Source organism: Scyliorhinus torazame, chromosome 4, assembly GCF_047496885.1.
Source record: "Scyliorhinus torazame isolate Kashiwa2021f chromosome 4, sScyTor2.1, whole genome shotgun sequence".
NCBI classification, from domain to species: Eukaryota; Metazoa; Chordata; class Chondrichthyes; order Carcharhiniformes; family Scyliorhinidae; genus Scyliorhinus; species Scyliorhinus torazame.
Genome location: NC_092710.1, coordinates 181,548,243 through 181,565,629, shown reverse-complemented (window position 1 = coordinate 181,565,629; position 17,387 = coordinate 181,548,243). Strand labels below are relative to the sequence as shown.

The following is a 17,387-nucleotide window of genomic DNA, read 5'->3' as shown; positions in this document are numbered from 1 at the left end:
CAAGTTCTTCAATTTCAACAGCCAATAGCAACAGATATAAATAGAATATATCATTACCAATAATTCATGTGTACATTTCAGTTTCATAGATTGAATGTTAAGATTGTTCCTTCTGGCTGGTAAAGTCTTATGTTTTAGTGGTCTTATCGGCTACAGGAGAAATTGAGGTAATAATAATTCTTGAAATTTTGTTAGATCAACTAGCATCCTTGTGACATCAAAACCAGGTCAAACAAAAGACTAACAATGCATTGCAGCATTTCAACCATTATTAAAGGATGCTTTAATTAAACATTGTGTGATTTTTAGGAGGAACCCAGATTATCAGTGAATTTACATGTTAATCATATTGATTATTGTACTACATTTTGGACCACCTGTAAATAAAAAGCAGAATGCCAGTATGATCTGTTCTGATGATTATGATATAATGCACAAGTAGCTTTTTGTTTGTTTTTATTTTTGAACAGTCAAATTTTATTGACAGCTTTTTATTTTTCTATGTTGGAAGAGCACCATAACTCAAAATATCAGCTATGATTGAATGGCGGAGCAGAATCGATGGGCCGAGTGGCCTAATTCTGCTTCTATATCTTATGGTCTTGTAACACATTACTGAAGCAATTAAAATGCTTTGCTAAATGAGGTCAGTGACTATTCTTGCATAAGTAAAAGCTGCTGTGCAGCAGTGGAATTCCACAACTCAATCAAATAAATTCCCAGTTCGTCTGTTGTTTTGTCTGATAGCAATGGTTACGAGAGGAATGTTGGCCAAGGCTCCAAAAAAAAGTATTGTATAAATAATACAACAGGATCAAGCAAATTGTAAGTGATGTGTATATATTCTGCTTTTTAGCATGCTTGACAGAACAGAAATGTTCAACAATAGTTAAAATTATGTTGGTGCAGATTCACCTTTAATGTGAAGTCCAACAGAAAAAATGATTTGATAAAACAGATCTTAAAATGTTTCTGATTTTGGAGTGCTATTTGATGCAGATTTGCTTAATTTATTTATAAATCCTAATTCACTAATTCATGAATTCAAAAATGCCAGCTTTTCTTGTTTGCTTTTGTACTTCATGCAGAATTGTGTGTCTGGATTATTTGTAGATTTTAGTTGCACTTCGTGTAAAATCGTATTTCTAAAAGTAGCGATGTATCAGATGTCGGGATGGGAAATAGCTCCTCCATTTCAATTTCAAATGCCCTGCTGCCTCTTCATAGATATCAAATTAACTTTCTGGACACCGGGGAAGTAGGAAGGAGAACATGTAACATGCAAAGAACAATATGCTCCAGTTATCCGAGGTGGTACACAACCCATTAAATTTGTCAAACTGCATATTTGTGTTAAGTGTTACAAAACCTATTTTTTTTAAAAAACAAGCAATCAGCATAATTTATGTGAAATAGTTTGTCAGTGAAAATACATTTGAAAGAGAAAGGTAAAATAATTTAGATCTTACCCAAAATTACAAATTTTGACATTTCAAATTATATTCCCAATTGCTGCTATTTATTAATGTACAGTAAGAAGTCTTACAACACCAGGTTAAAGTCCAACAGGTTTGTTTCGATATCACTAGCTTTCAGAGCACTGCTCCTTCCTCAGGTGAATCCTGAGGAAGGAGCAGCGCTCCGAAAGCTCGTGATATCGAAACAAACCTGTGGGACATTAACCTGGTTGTAAGACTTCTTACTGTGCTCACCCCAGTCCAACGCCGGCATCTCTACATCATCACATTTATTAATGTGATAGTGTTATTGATTTTTCTGCAAAATGACGACTTCTACGGACAAAGATGATAATACTGCCGCTATCAAAGGAAATTTGAGAGAGCTTAGAAAGATATAAACCTGAATCATTCATAAAATGTGCCTTAATTCATGGTCTCTTTTTTAAAGGATTTGCATGTACAAACAAACCAATCTGTAAACCTAGACAGATACGCATTATGTACTGTGTTAAATATTTTCTGTTTTACTCCTGGCATGTTGACAATGCTGGCATTTATTGTCCATCTCTAGTCCAAATTGAGTGGCTTTCAGAGAGTCTACCCTTTGATTAGGAGAGTCCACCACAGTGGTGCGAAACTATAATTATATGTAAGCCAAACCAGGTAAAGACAGTTGTATTCCTTCCATAAAAGGAACCAATTGGGACTGTATGACAATCTGGTAGCTTCATGGTTATGTCACTGATTTCAGCTTTTGATTTCCAAATTCAGTTTCTGAAATAAGATGATAGGATCTAAATTCATATTCTCTGGATGTATGTGTTTGTGTGTGGGTGTTGCTTGTCAAATCACATTCTACTTGGCTCATATCGTTAAAGAGACAGTGGCAGCATGGGTACAAAATTGGCACACAGCCAGAAATCAAAGGTAGTGTTGTACAGTGCTTTTGCAGGTTAGAAGGAAGTGTGCTTGTTAGTAATGTTGCTCGTAAGTGCCTACATCTCTGCCATGTCGTAATTCAACAGGCAGGTGATTAACCAAATATAGTTTTCAAGGCTTCTGTTAAAAATGATAAACCAGGACCAGTGGAAAACTGTGTCCAGGAACCTCTATTAATAACTATTAGAAATTTATAATTATTAAATATTTGGATTTCCTCTTTAGATTATGCATGTTATTTTAAATGTTAAAATGTCTGCCTGCTTTAAATGCATGAAGTATATTGGTTTTATTGCCCTAAATATGCCCTGTATTATTAAATTAAAAGCTTTTCCTTCTCTCTAGGCCGCTCTGGTTGGAGGAACAACGATGATAATTGGTTATGCGTTGCCTGATAAAGAGATTTCGCTTCTGGAGGCTTATACAAAGTGTAGGAATCTAGCAGATCCCAAGGTCTGCTGTGACTACTGCCTTCATGTTGGTGTAACTTGGTGGGGTCCACAGGTAGGCGTGCATTTTACAGTCTATATTGTTTGATTTTGGAAAAAATGTTTTTGCCTATTGTTTATTTGTCTGTTTCTCAATTTGGAAAGCTAATTCCAGAAATGCGCAACAGAGCACCAGATCAGAATAAGAAGGTGGACTTTATTCAATGAAGAGAGAAGAGTATGTGACAAAATTAATACAGAAGTTGAATCAATTAAAAGCAAATGCTGAGTTTAGAATTTTAATCTGTCGATGTAATTAAGTTCTGTTTCTTGACTGTAGAAGTAACAAGAGACAGCTAACATCCTGGTTTGGTAACAGTTTTTACTTCATATATTTATTTTGGGTTCAGTGTTTCATACTTCTGTATGTATATTCACATTTCTTACTTCTTAAGCTGAGGACTGAATTCACACACCCTTAAGTTAACTTTGAAACCCAGTCAAGACTGGCTTATGGCTGAATACAAGAAACAAAAAATGGGAGGTGCTGACAGATACCAATAATTAGTCAGGCACTCGAGGTCCTGCTCGATAGAAAGAAAAGATGTCATCCATTTTTTTAAAAATCACAAAACAGATTCAAGCGATGATGGACCTAGTTTTTCTTTATTATCGAATAAAACAACCAATCCGACGTAAACCTCCAGATTACCTAAACAATCTCAATGACCATAGAACTTTACAACACAATGAAATCATTCTACCCATTATGTCTGTGCTAGACCTTTGTTACAGCAATCTCACTGCCTTTTGTTTTGTCCTTAATTTTGCATATCTTCTGTTCAAGAAAATATTTCCAATTTCTTTCAAAAGATGAAATAGTCTTTTCTTGAACTACTTTCTATAACAGAACATTCCTTGAATTATTTAAACCCATCTGATTTTCTTACTAAAAATCTTAATTGATGATATCCCAACCAAAGAAAATAGTATTTTGATATTGACTCTAATACACCATTTGCTAGTTGTGAAATTTCCTCATAATCATTTCTATTCAAGTGAAAAGAGGCCCTGTATCTTGTGCCTCTTATAACAACAATAAAAATGGCATTGAAAGAAATATCCTGCCTTGCCAATCTGCGTCTCTATTTTCACAAAGCCTTATCCCAAGGCAAAAGCTTTGTAGTGCAGTGTACCTAGACTTTCAAAAAACCTTTAGCAAAGTTTAGAAGGAAAAATTGTTGCAAGATTTAAGGAAAACATCTAAAAGTAGAGAAGCAATTGGCTGAAGAATAGCAAGTTTGGTTACTGGTCACGGAGGTGAAGAAAAAGTGTCCCATGGATCTGTTTTGGGAATCTTTGTCTCAAATTAAATTCAACAACTTGGGTTCGGAGTGCCACCCAAAGCTGGCTGAATTTTCTGACTGCCAAAATGATGGCAGGGAAAATGAAATCTGAAAAATCAGTCATAGTACTGCAACACACACACACACACACACACACACACACACACACACACACGGAGGCAGTAGCGTAGTGGTATCATCACTAGATTGGTGATCCAGAGACCGGGGTGATAGAATCATTGAATTTACAGTGCAGAAAGAGGCCATTCGGCCCATCGAGTCTGCACCAGCCCTCGGAAAGACCACCCTACCTACGCCTACACCACCCTATCCCCATAACCCAGTAACACCACCTAACCTTTTTAGACACTAAGGGCAATTTAGCATGGCCAATCCCCCTAACCTGCACATCTTTGGACTGTGGGAGGAAACCGGATACCCGGAGGAAACCCACCCAGACACGGGGAGAACATGCAGACTCCACACATAGTGACCCAAGCTGGGAATCGAACCTGGGGCTGTGAAGCAACTGTGCTAACCACTGCTACTGTGCCGCCTAGTATAGGGCCCCGGGTTCGAATTCCGCTACGGCAGGTGTTAGAAATTGAATCAATAATTATCTGGTGTTAAAATGTCTAATGATGACCATGAATGGTCATGGTCATGCTGATGACCATTGTCAATTATCGTAGGAAACGTCCTTTAGGGAAGGCAATCTGCTGTCCTCACCTGTCTGGCCTACATGTCACTCCAGATCCACAGCAGTATGGTTCACTCTTAAATGCCATCTGAAATGGCCTAGCAAGCCCCTCAGTTGTATCAAAACCGCTACAAAGTCAAGAAATGAAACAGACATTGACCAAGGCACTGGAAACGACAACAGCAAACCCAGCCTGGTTGACCCGGCAAAGTCTTCCTTACTAACATCTTGGGGCATGTGCCAAAATTGAGAGAGGTGTCTCACAGGCTAGTTGTGCAACAGCCTGACATAGTCATACTCACGGAATTGTACCTTACAGATAATGTCCCAGACACTACTACCACCACTCCTGGGTATGTTCTGTCCCACCGGCGGCACAGTGGTATACAGTCAGAAGGGAGTTGCCCCGGGAGTCCTCGTGGCTTCAGGTCAGAAATGGACAAGGAAACGTCCTGCTTATTGTCCACCCTCAGCTGATGAATCAATACTCCGCCATGTTGAACATCACTTGGAGGAAGCACTGAGGGTAGCAAGGGCACAGAGTGTACTCTGCGTGGGGGACTTCAATGTCCATCAAGAACAGTAGCTCGATAGCATCACTGCTGACTGAGCTCTGAAGGACATAACTGCGATACTGGGTCTGCGACAGGTGATGAAGGAATCAACAAGAGGGAAAAAAAATACTAGACCTCATCCTCACCAACCTGCCAGCTGCAGATGCACCCATGACAGTATCGGTAGAAGTGACCACTGCACAGTTCTTGTGGAGACAAAGTCCTGTGTTCACATTAAGGATACTGCCCATCGTGTTGTGTGGCACTACCATCATGCTAAATGGGATAGATTCAGAGTAGATCTACAAACTTAAGACTAGCCATCTGTGAGGCGCTGTGGGCCAACAACAGTAGCAGAATTGTGCTCATCCACAATTTGAGACCTCATGGCCCAGCATATTCCCCACTCTACCATTACCACCAAACCAGGGGATCGATCCTGGTTCAGTGAAGAGTGCAGGAGGGCATGCCAGGAGAGCACCAAGCATACCGAAAAATGAGGTTTCAACCTGGTGAAGCTACAACACAGGACTGCTTGCATGCCAAACAACATAAGCAGCAAGTCATAGACAGAGCTAAGTGATTCCATAATCACTGGATTAGGTCTAAGTTCTGCAGCCCTGTCACATCCAGTCGTGAATGGTGGTGGACAATTAAACAAGTCACTGGAGGAAGAGGCTCCACAAATATCCCCATCCTCAATGAAGGAGGAGTCCAGCACATCAGTGCAAAAAGACCAGGTTGAAGCATTTGCAATAATCTTCAGCCAGACATTCCAAGTGGATGATCCATCTCGGTCTCCTCCAGAGGTCCTCAGCATCACAGATGCCAGTCTTCAGCCAATTCGGTTCACCCCACGTGATATCAAGAAACGCTGAACATACTGGATACTACAAAGGCTACAGACCCTAACAATATTCTGGCAATAGTACTGATGATTAGTGCTCCAAAATTTGCTGTGCCCTGAACCAAGCTGTTTCAGTAAAGTACCTACCCGACAATGTGGAAAATTGCTCAGGCATGTCCTGTACACAAAAAGAAGGACAAATCCAACCCAGCAAATTACTGCCCTGTCGGTCTACTTCCAATCATCAGTAAAGTGATGGAAGGGGTCATCAACAGTGCTATCAAGTAACACTTCGCAATAACCTGCTCACTGATGCTCAGTTTGGGTTCCACCAGGGTCACTCAGCTCCTGACCTCAAATTGGGCCAAACGTTGACAAAAGAGCTGAACTCCAAAGGTGAGTTGAGAGTGACTATCCTTGACGTCAAGGCTGCAGTTAATTGAGTATGGCATCAAGGAGTTCTAGCAAAACTGAAGTCAATACGAATCGGAAGAAACTCTCCACTGTTTGGAGTCATACCGAGCACAAAGGAAGATGGCTGTGGTTGTTGGAGGGCAGTCATCTCAGTCCCGAGACATCTCGGGGTTGTGTTCTAGGCCCAATCATTTTCAGCTGTTTCATCAATGACCTTCCTTCCAACAGATGTGGGGATCTTTGCTGATGTGGGGATCTTCGCTGATGATTGCACAATGTTCAATACCATTTGTCACTTCTCAGACACTGAAGCAATCTATGTGGAAATGCAACAAGACCTGGCCAATATCCAAGCTTGAACTGCAAATGGCAAGTAATGTTCGAGCTACAGAAGTGCCAAGCAAGGACCATCTCTAATAAGAGACAATCAAACCATTGCTCCTTGACATTCAATGGCATTACCATCACTGAATCCCCCACTATCAACAACCTGGGGGTCACCATTGACCAGAAACAGCAGTGGACTAGCCATATAAATACTGTGGCTACAAAAGCAGGTCAGAAACTCCTGACTCCCCAAAGCTTGTCCACCACCTCCAAGACACACAAGTCAGGAGTGTGACAGAATACTCCCCACTTGCCTGGATGAGTGCAGCTCCAACAACACTCAAAGCATGACACCATCCAGGACAAAGCAGCCCGCTTGATTGGCACCCCTTCCACAAACATTCAGTCCCTCCACGACCGACGCACAGTAGTAGCAGTGTGTACATCTACAAGATGCACTGCAGGAACTTGCCAAGGTTCCTTAAGCAACAACTTCCAAATCCACGACCACTACCACGTAGAAGGACAATGGCACAAGATAACTGGGAACACCACAACTTGGAAGCTCCCCTCCAAGCCACTCACCTTCTCACTTGGAAATATATCACCGTTCCTTCACCTGCTGGGTCAAAATCCTGGAACTCCCTCTCTAATAGCACTGTGGCTGTACCTACACAACGAGGACTGCAGCGGTTCAAGAAGACAGCTCACCACCACCTTCTCAAGGGCAATTAGGGATGGGAAAAAAATGCCGGTCGAGCCAGCAAAGCCCACATCCCGTAAAAATGAATTGTAAAAACCCCACACACCACAGAGGCGGCCCACTGTTGGCCAGCTGCGGGATCTTCTAGCCCGTCACTGTCAACGGGGCTTCCCGTTGTTCACACCCTCCACCGGTGGGTGTTGATGTCGGTGGAACTGTTAAGGTTGTTTGTGGTAGGTAATTTATATGTAGGCTGATGTATGGCATGTGAAGTTCAATACAAATGAAATTAAAATGCTGCATAGTGGAACAATGATAAATAGTATACACTCCATAAATGATGTTTGAAATAGCGAAGAGTGAAGTCGAATGATTTAACTAGCAGGCACGGGCTTGGCTTTAGACATAGAATTTACAGTGCAGAAGGAGGCCATTTGGCCCATCGAGTCTGCACCACCCTTGGAAAGAGCACCCCACCCAAGCCAACCACCTCCGCCCCATACCCGTAGCTCAGCAACCCCACCCAACCCCTTTGGACACTAAGGGCAATTTAGCATGGCCAATCCACCTAACCTGCAAGTCTTTGGACTGTGGGAGGAAACCGGAGCTCCCAGAGGAAACCCACGCAGACACAGGGAGAACGTGCAGACTCCACACAGACAGTGACCTAAACCGGGAATCGACCCTGGAGCTGTGAAGCTACAGTGCAACCACTGTGCTACCGTGCTGCCCAATTTATTATTGTTCTAGTCCAGATTAAGGATGCTGATCTATATAAACAATATAGTAGGAGACCAAAAAGAAGAATTGACCATAAGCCCCTTGACAACTGCTGAAGAAATTCAGGTGGCTTTTTCTAGAATCATAAACAGCTGTTCTCCTATCTTGTTCCCCCTCTTAACATAAAGCTGCTCCATAGTCTCCTGAAATTAATAGAGAAGCCTCCATCAAATCCCACCCTCTTTCTGACATCTTTGAATGACGATAAATACCACCAACATGCAGAATAAGGCAATAAAGCAGACATAAACAAATTTAAAAACAAAACATGCCTCTTCATAACCTGTAATTCTAAAAACATTCTGACCTTTTTATTGTGGGACTTACATTGTCTCTAGGGAGCTCTGGGACTAAATCTGCATTGTTCTGCTTCATGACCAAAAGTGTGCCGTGAGTCTTGGTGGGACAGGCTGGCAGTAGTTGATGTCACAGCACACATTTTCAAAGCAGTGGTCTAATTTCTTCTGGCTTGCCACAAATTTCATTTCTCTCCCATTTGCTATCTCCAACTGACCCAGACTGATTCCAAATCTGGGTCCTGTATTAAACTGCAGCTGAACTTCATAACCATCTTGAAAACCATACGCATCCATCTCACCACATCACTTGATTTCGTGTAACTATACAAATGCTTTATTTCTTTGTCTCCTATTCTCCACTATTCATAGATTCAAAGCACCCAACCAACCACTGACCTCCATCTAATTTAGCACACTGCTTTTTTAAGCCCTGCACCTCTTGCCTACACTGCAGTAAGTAGCACAAAGTGCTCCTCAACAGAATACTTAGTTAACTTTGGTAATTTGGTAAGTGAGGAAATTCAGTGCAGTGAAGTAAGGGGTGCTCTTTTGCAAAACTATGGCTGGAATTTACCAGCTGTTCATGCCGTCGGGATCCTCCGGTCCTACCCTCGCCTCGGGTTTCATGACACGAGGGGTACGAATGGCCTCCTGCACTATAGATTCTATGATTCAACAGGAAATCCCGTTGACTATGGCGGACCAGAAGATCCAGCTGGTGGGCCGCCTCCGCCGTCGCAAACACCCTGCGAGCTGCACAGAAAATCCCACCCAAAGAGTAGTCCGAGAGAGGGATTGGGTGATAAATAGGACTGAACTAATCTAGAGGCATTAATTAGGTAAGTAGGCCAAAAAATGTGAAATGAAACTATGGGCGTCATTCTCCGACCCCCTGCCGGGTTGGAGAATCGCCGGGGGCTGCCGTGAATCCCGGCCCTGCCGGTTGTCCAAGTCTCCGGTACCGGATATTCGGTGGGGGCGGGAATCGGGCCGCGCCGGTTGGCGGGCCCCCCCGCTCGATTCTCCGGCCCGGATGGGCCGAAGTCCCGCCGATAAATTGCCTGTCCCGCCGGCGTGGATTAAACCAGCTTTTGAACGGCGGGACAAGGCGGCGCGGGCGTGCTCCGGGGTCCTGGGGGGGGGGGGGGGGGGGGGGGCGCGGGGCGATCTGGCCCCGGGAGGTGCCCCCACGGTGGCCTGGCCCGCGATCGGGGCCCACCGATCCGCGGGCGGGCCTGTGCCGTGGGGGCACTCTTTCCCTTCCGCCTCCGCCACGGTCTCCACCATGGCGGAGGCGGAAGAGACTCCCTCCACTGCGCATGCGTGGGAAACTGTCAGCTGACGCTCCCACGCATGCGCCGCCCGGAGATGTCATTTCCGCGCCAGCTGGCGGGACAACAAAGGCCGTTTCCGCCAGCTGGCGGGGCGGAAATTCCTCCGGCGTCGGCCTAGCCCCTCAATGTTGGGGCTCGGCCCCCAAAGATGCGGAGCATTCCGCACCTTTGCGGCGGCGTGATGCCCGTCTGATTGGCGCCGTTTTGGGCGCCAGTCGGCGGACATCGCGCCGTTTCGGGAGAATTTCGCCCTATATATTTTTTTACATTAGGTAAGCAGGTAATTGATTGGTTGGTGCGGTTTACGGTTTATTTTTTCAATTTGTTCATGGGATGTGGACGTCGCTGGCTGGGCCTGCATTTATTGTCCATCTCTATTTGCCCTGAACTAAGTGGCATGCTAGGGCATTTCTGAGGCATTTGGGATCAACTACGTTGCTGTGAATCTGGAGTCTCATGTAGGTCAGACCAGATAAGGACGGCAGCTTTCCTTCCCTAAAGGACATTGTGATCCAAATGTGTGTTTTTTTTTTTTGCAACAATCAACAATTGTCTGATTGAGGGGGGAAAAGGGTTTTCAGAGTACAAGTTCAGTAATCATTAATGGTAGCACCACAAGTTTGCATTGCCATTTTTGAAAACATCAAATCAAACACTAAATTGTATTTCTCGAGGGACAGAATTGTGAAGAAGGGACGTTGTGTTAAATCTGTACCAAATCTTGATTAGACACCCTTGTCCACGAACTCTCCTGCTCTCCCCCACACTCTCCTCACGCCATCGCACTCTCCTCACCTTTCACCCGTATGCTCTCCCCTTTTGCACCCTCGCCTGCACGCTGTCCTACTCCTCTCTCTGTCTCGCCCGTGCAATGTTGTCTCTCGCCCTTGCTCACTCACGCTCCTCTCTCACCCTCACCCACGCACGGTTCTCATCTATCTCTATCCCACACGCGCACTCCTCCTCTGTCCCTCGGCTGCACGCTGTCCTCCTCTGTCCCTCGGCCGCGCGCTCTCCTCTGTCCCTCGGCCGCGCGTTCTCCTCTGTCCGTCGGCCGCGCGTTCTCCTCCTCTGTCCGTCGGCCGCGCGTTCTCCTCCTCTGTCTGTCGGCCGCGCGTTCTCCTCCTCTGTCCCTCGGCCGCGCGTTCTCCTTCTCTGTCCCTCGGCCGCGCGTTCTCCTCCTCTGTCCCTCGGCCGCGCGTTCTCCTCCTCTGTCCCTCGGCCGCGCGTTCTCCTCCTCTGTCCCTCGGCCGCGCGTTCTCCTCCTCTGTCCCTCGGCCGCGCGTTCTCTTCCTCTGTCTGTCGGCCGCGCGTTCTCCTCCTCTGTCTGTCGGCCGCGCGTTCTCCTCCTCTGTCCCTCGGCCGCGCGTTCTCCTCCTCTGTCCGTCGGCCGCGCGTTCTCCTCCTCTGTCCGTCGGCCGCGCGTTCTCCTCCTCTGTCCCTCGGCCGCGCGTTCTCCTCCTCTGTCCCTCGGCCGCGCGTTCTCCTCCTCTGTCCCTCGGCCGCGCGTTCTCCTCCTCTGTCCCTCGGCCGCGCGTTCTCCTCCTCTGTCCCTCGGCCGCGCGTTCTCCTCCTCTGTCCCTCGGCCGCGCGTTCTCTTCCTCTGTCCCTCGGCCGCGCGTTCTCCTCCTCTGTCAATCGGCCGCGCGTTCTCCTCCTCTGTCCCTCGGCCGCGCGTTCTCCTCCTCTGTCCCTCGGCCGCGCGTTCTCCTCCTCTGTCCCTCGGCCGCGCGTTCTCCTCCTCTGTCCCTCGGCCGCGCGTTCTCCTCCTCTGTCCCTCGGCCGCGCGTTCTCCTCCTCTGTCCCTCGGCCGCGCGTTCTCCTCCTCTGTCCCTCGGCCGCGCGTTCTCCTCCTCTGTCCCTCGGCCGCGCGTTCTCCTCCTCTGTCCCTCGGCCGCGCGTTCTCCTCCTCTGTCCCTCGGCCGCGCGTTCTCCTCCTCTGTCCCTCGGCCGCGCGTTCTCCTCCTCTGTCCCTCGGCCGCGCGTTCTCCTCCTCTGTCCGTCGGCCGCGCGTTCTCCTCCTCTGTCCGTCGGCCGCGCGTTCTCCTCCTCTGTCCGTCGGCCGCGCGTTCTCCTCCTCTGTCCCTCGGCCGCGCGTTCTCCTCCTCTGTCCCTCGGCCGCGCGTTCTCCTCCTCTGTCCCTCGGCCGCGCGTTCTCTTCCTCTGTCCCTCGGCCGCGCGTTCTCCTCCTCTGTCAATCGGCCGCGCGTTCTCCTCCTCTGTCCCTCGGCCGCGCGTTCTCCTCCTCTGTCCCTCGGCCGCGCGTTCTCCTCCTCTGTCCCTCGGCCGCGCGTTCTCCTCCTCTGTCCCTCGGCCGCGCGTTCTCCTCCTCTGTCCCTCGGCCGCGCGTTCTCCTCCTCTGTCCCTCGGCCGCGCGTTCTCCTCCTCTGTCCCTCGGCCGCGCGTTCTCCTCCTCTGTCCGTCGGCCGCGCGTTCTCCTCCTCTGTCCGTCGGCCGCGCGTTCTCCTCCTCTGTCCGTCGGCCGCGCGTTCTCCTCCTCTGTCCCTCGGCCGCGCGTTCTCCTCCTCTGTCCCTCGGCCGCGCGTTCTCCTCCTCTGTCCCTCGGCCGCGCGTTCTCTTCCTCTGTCCCTCGGCCGCGCGTTCTCCTCCTCTGTCAATCGGCCGCGCGTTCTCCTCCTCTGTCCCTCGGCCGCGCGTTCTCCTCCTCTGTCCCTCGGCCGCGCGTTCTCCTCCTCTGTCCCTCGGCCGCGCGTTCTCCTCCTCTGTCCCTCGGCCGCGCGTTCTCCTCCTCTGTCCCTCGGCCGCGCGTTCTCCTCCTCTGTCCCTCGGCCGCGCGTTCTCCTCCTCTGTCCCTCGGCCGCGCGTTCTCCTCCTCTGTCCCTCGGCCGCGCGTTCTCCTCCTCTGTCCCTCGGCCGCGCGTTCTCCTCCTCTGTCCCTCGGCCGCGCGTTCTCCTCCTCTGTCCCTCGGCCGCGCGTTCTCCTCCTCTGTCCCTCGGCCGCGCGTTCTCCTCCTCTGTCCCTCGGCCGCGCGTTCTCTTCCTCTGTCTGTCGGCCGCGCGTTCTCCTCCTCTGTCTGTCGGCCGCGCGTTCTCCTCCTCTGTCCCTCGGCCGCGCGTTCTCCTCCTCTGTCCGTCGGCCGCGCGTTCTCCTCCTCTGTCCGTCGGCCGCGCGTTCTCCTCCTCTGTCCCTCGGCCGCGCGTTCTCCTCCTCTGTCCCTCGGCCGCGCGTTCTCCTCCTCTGTCCCTCGGCCGCGCGTTCTCCTCCTCTGTCCCTCGGCCGCGCGTTCTCCTCCTCTGTCCCTCGGCCGCGCGTTCTCCTCCTCTGTCCCTCGGCCGCGCGTTCTCTTCCTCTGTCCCCCGGCCGCGCGTTCTCCTCCTCTGTCAATCGGCCGCGCGTTCTCCTCCTCTGTCCCTCGGCCGCGCGTTCTCCTCCTCTGTCCCTCGGCCGCGCGTTCTCCTCCTCTGTCCCTCGGCCGCGCGTTCTCCTCCTCTGTCCCTCGGCCGCGCGTTCTCCTCCTCTGTCCCTCGGCCGCGCGTTCTCCTCCTCTGTCCCTCGGCCGCGCGTTCTCCTCCTCTGTCCCTCGGCCGCGCGTTCTCCTCCTCTGTCCCTCGGCCGCGCGTTCTCCTCCTCTGTCCCTCGGCCGCGCGTTCTCCTCCTCTGTCCCTCGGCCGCGCGTTCTCCTCCTCTGTCCCTCGGCCGCGCGTTCTCCTCCTCTGTCCCTCGGCCGCGCGTTCTCCTCCTCTGTCCGTCGGCCGCGCGTTCTCCTCCTCTGTCCGTCGGCCGCGCGTTCTCCTCCTCTGTCCGTCGGCCGCGCGTTCTCCTCCTCTGTCCCTCGGCCGCGCGTTCTCCTCCTCTGTCCCTCGGCCGCGCGTTCTCCTCCTCTGTCCCTCGGCCGCGCGTTCTCTTCCTCTGTCCCTCGGCCGCGCGTTCTCCTCCTCTGTCAATCGGCCGCGCGTTCTCCTCCTCTGTCCCTCGGCCGCGCGTTCTCCTCCTCTGTCCCTCGGCCGCGCGTTCTCCTCCTCTGTCCCTCGGCCGCGCGTTCTCCTCCTCTGTCCCTCGGCCGCGCGTTCTCCTCCTCTGTCCCTCGGCCGCGCGTTCTCCTCCTCTGTCCCTCGGCCGCGCGTTCTCCTCCTCTGTCCCTCGGCCGCGCGTTCTCCTCCTCTGTCCCTCGGCCGCGCGTTCTCCTCCTCTGTCCGTCGGCCGCGCGTTCTCCTCCTCTGTCCGTCGGCCGCGCGTTCTCCTCCTCTGTCCCTCGGCCGCGCGTTCTCCTCCTCTGTCCCTCGGCCGCGCGTTCTCCTCCTCTGTCCCTCGGCCGCGCGTTCTCTTCCTCTGTCCCTCGGCCGCGCGTTCTCCTCCTCTGTCAATCGGCCGCGCGTTCTCCTCCTCTGTCCCTCGGCCGCGCGTTCTCCTCCTCTGTCCCTCGGCCGCGCGTTCTCCTCCTCTGTCCCTCGGCCGCGCGTTCTCCTCCTCTGTCCCTCGGCCGCGCGTTCTCCTCCTCTGTCCCTCGGCCGCGCGTTCTCCTCCTCTGTCCCTCGGCCGCGCGTTCTCCTCCTCTGTCCCTCGGCCGCGCGTTCTCCTCCTCTGTCCCTCGGCCGCGCGTTCTCCTCCTCTGTCCCTCGGCCGCGCGTTCTCCTCCTCTGTCCCTCGGCCGCGCGTTCTCCTCCTCTGTCCCTCGGCCGCGCGTTCTCCTCCTCTGTCCCTCGGCCGCGCGTTCTCCTCCTCTGTCCCTCGGCCGCGCGTTCTCCTCCTCTGTCCCTCGGCCGCGCGCTCTCCTCCTCTGTCCCTCGGCCGCGCGCTCTCCTCCTCTGTCCCTCGGCCGCGCGCTCTCCTCCTCTGTCCCTCGGCCGCGCGCTCTCCTCCTCTATCTCTGTCCCTCGGCCGTGCTCTCTCCTCCTGTCCCTCTGACTAGAGAGTCTAAAACTAGAGGTCTCAGGATAAGGGGTTGGTCATTTAAGGCTGAGATGGGGAGAAATTCCTTCCCTCAGATGGTTGTGAATCTTTGGATTTGTCCACCGCAGAGGGCTCTGGACTGCTGTCATCGAGAGGAGGCTTACAAGAAAGTTGTCATGGCTAAAAAAAAAAAAGTAGCTACAAGGAGAGATTGGATATTTTGGGGTTATTTTCCTTGGAACAAAGAAGGCTGAGAGGTGACTTGATTGAGGTGTACAAAACTATGAGCGGAAGAGATAGGGTGGGCAGGATAAAATTGTTTCCTTTGGGGAAGAATTCTACAGCCAGGAGATGTAGATTCAAGATAAGTGGCAGACGGTGTAAAGCGGACATGAGGAAGAACCTTTTTATGCAGAGGGTAGTGGATATCTGGGATTCGCAACCCGAGTTGGTGGTGGAGGCAGAGATCGGAACTCTTTTTCAAAAGTACCTGGATCTGCACCTTAAGTGCTGTAAGATACAGGGCTATGGGCCGGGTGCAGAAAGGTGGGATTAGAAAGGGCACCTTGGTGTCCTCGGGCTGGCATGGACAATATGAGCCAAATGGCCTCTTTTTGTGCTGTAACCTTTCTCTGATTCTGCATTCAGGACTGTGATCAATCGATTCTTGGACTCTAGGGGAATTATGTTATATAGATGTTGGGCAGAAAAGTAATGTGGAAGTTGAACCACAATCTTATCGAATGACCGAGCAGACTCATGGGATCCAATGCCATTCTCCTGCTCCTATTTCTTATGCTTTTAATACCGTTGATGAGTTTTAAATAAATATGGATAAAATTAAACACACATTAGACAAAATCTTTTTTTAAATTATTTTTAAATTATTCAGGTGCAACTTGAGATGGAGGAACTAGTGAAGGAACACGGAGTGAATTCTTTCCAGGCCTACATGACCTATAAAGACCAGTACATGCTGCGGGACAATGAGCTTTACCAAGTTTTTCGAGCTTGTAAAAGCCTTGGTGCCATACCTTGTGTCCATGCTGAAAATGGGGAGCTAGTAGCAGAGGTAATTGTTCACATTTAAACAACTGCCTTGTCAACAATGAAAAATGTTTGAAATTACACATGAGTAGTGTTCAAAGTCATCTTTCAGTTGTACTTTACACAAGGGCACAACTTTAATTTAAGATTGCATTGAAAGCTTTAATTAACCCAATGTTATGTGTATTCTATTGTAGCATTAAAGCTAATGCAAGTGAATGAATAGGAATTAAATATTCTTCCTCTCTAATTTAGTTCTGAAGTGGGGACTGTGTGACATTATTTCTTCTTTCTTGTGTTACAGGGTGCAAAAGAAGCCCTTGAACTAGGAATCACTGGGCCTGAGGGTTTAGACATCAGCAGACCTGAGGAGGTTTGTCCCCTCAAAATGGTTTAGGCACATTATGTGTCTGTTTAAAAAGAACTGAAATTATATTTGTATTAACCTTGTGTACATTTATAAAACAGGGTTACTTTAAAGTGAATAGAAACCATTTCCAGTAGGTAGCAAGCTTAAAAGTAAAAATGTACTGTGATTTGAAAGCAAATAATTCATGAAGAAGTAATACCGTTGATGAGTTTAAATGGATTTTCCATTAATTATTTAGGGATTTCTGTCATGTGCCCCTGTTTTATAACCATTGGAAAAAATGTAGAGAAAAGAAAGCATACCTTTGATTGCTTTGGGGTCTCGGTGCAGGAAAAATCATGGCTGGAATTCTCCATCGGTTCACGCCACGGAGATTCTCTGGTTGGCTGAGCACCAAGTTCTCCATTCTCGCTGGCAGTGGTGGTGGGGAGAACTTGGATCCGAGAATCCTGTCCCATAAATTGAAGCCAGCTGTTGTTCTCATTTTATTCATCCCTGGCAACAAGTATGACGAGTTCATGGACTTTGTCACTAAAATTGAGACCATCCAATTAACTAACTGTATTGCTTCTTGTCTTTCCCTAGCTGACCAGGCCAAACCTCTGCTAAGATTTCCCTTCTGCCCTGGTTATAAATTTTCATCTTTCTTTGTTTTCTCTCCTATCTTACCTCATGACCTCTGAGTTGATCTTGTCCATGAAATCCACCTCCTGTTCTTTTGACCCTATTTCCACTAAACTGCGAGCCACCCAAATTCCCTTCCAGGCCCCCAAGCTAGCTGATGCTGTTAATGGTTCTGTCTCCTCAGGTACTGCCTCTTACCCATCAAGTCTGCCGTCTTCACTGTTCTCAAAAGAAACCCTCCGAACCTCTATCTCATCTCCATCCTTCCTTTGCTCTCCAAAATCCTTGAACTTGTCACCTCTCTGATCTGTGGTCACCTTTCCCTGAATTTGATGTTTTAATCCTTCCAATGAGGTTTGCATC

At 49.6% G+C, this 17,387-nt stretch overlaps 1 protein-coding gene across 1 annotated transcript in view; it reads left to right on the top strand.

Moving 5' to 3' along the window:
• LOC140410623 (dihydropyrimidinase-related protein 5-like) overlaps positions 1-17,387 on the top strand; it is a 116,145-nt gene that overhangs the window by 31,121 nt on the left and 67,637 nt on the right. The window contains exons 2-4 of the mRNA XM_072498939.1: positions 2,745-2,903; positions 15,876-16,055; positions 16,335-16,403. Of these exons, the coding sequence (XP_072355040.1) occupies positions 2,745-2,903; positions 15,876-16,055; positions 16,335-16,403 (408 nt within the window). The remainder of the gene's footprint in view (positions 1-2,744; positions 2,904-15,875; positions 16,056-16,334; positions 16,404-17,387) is intronic.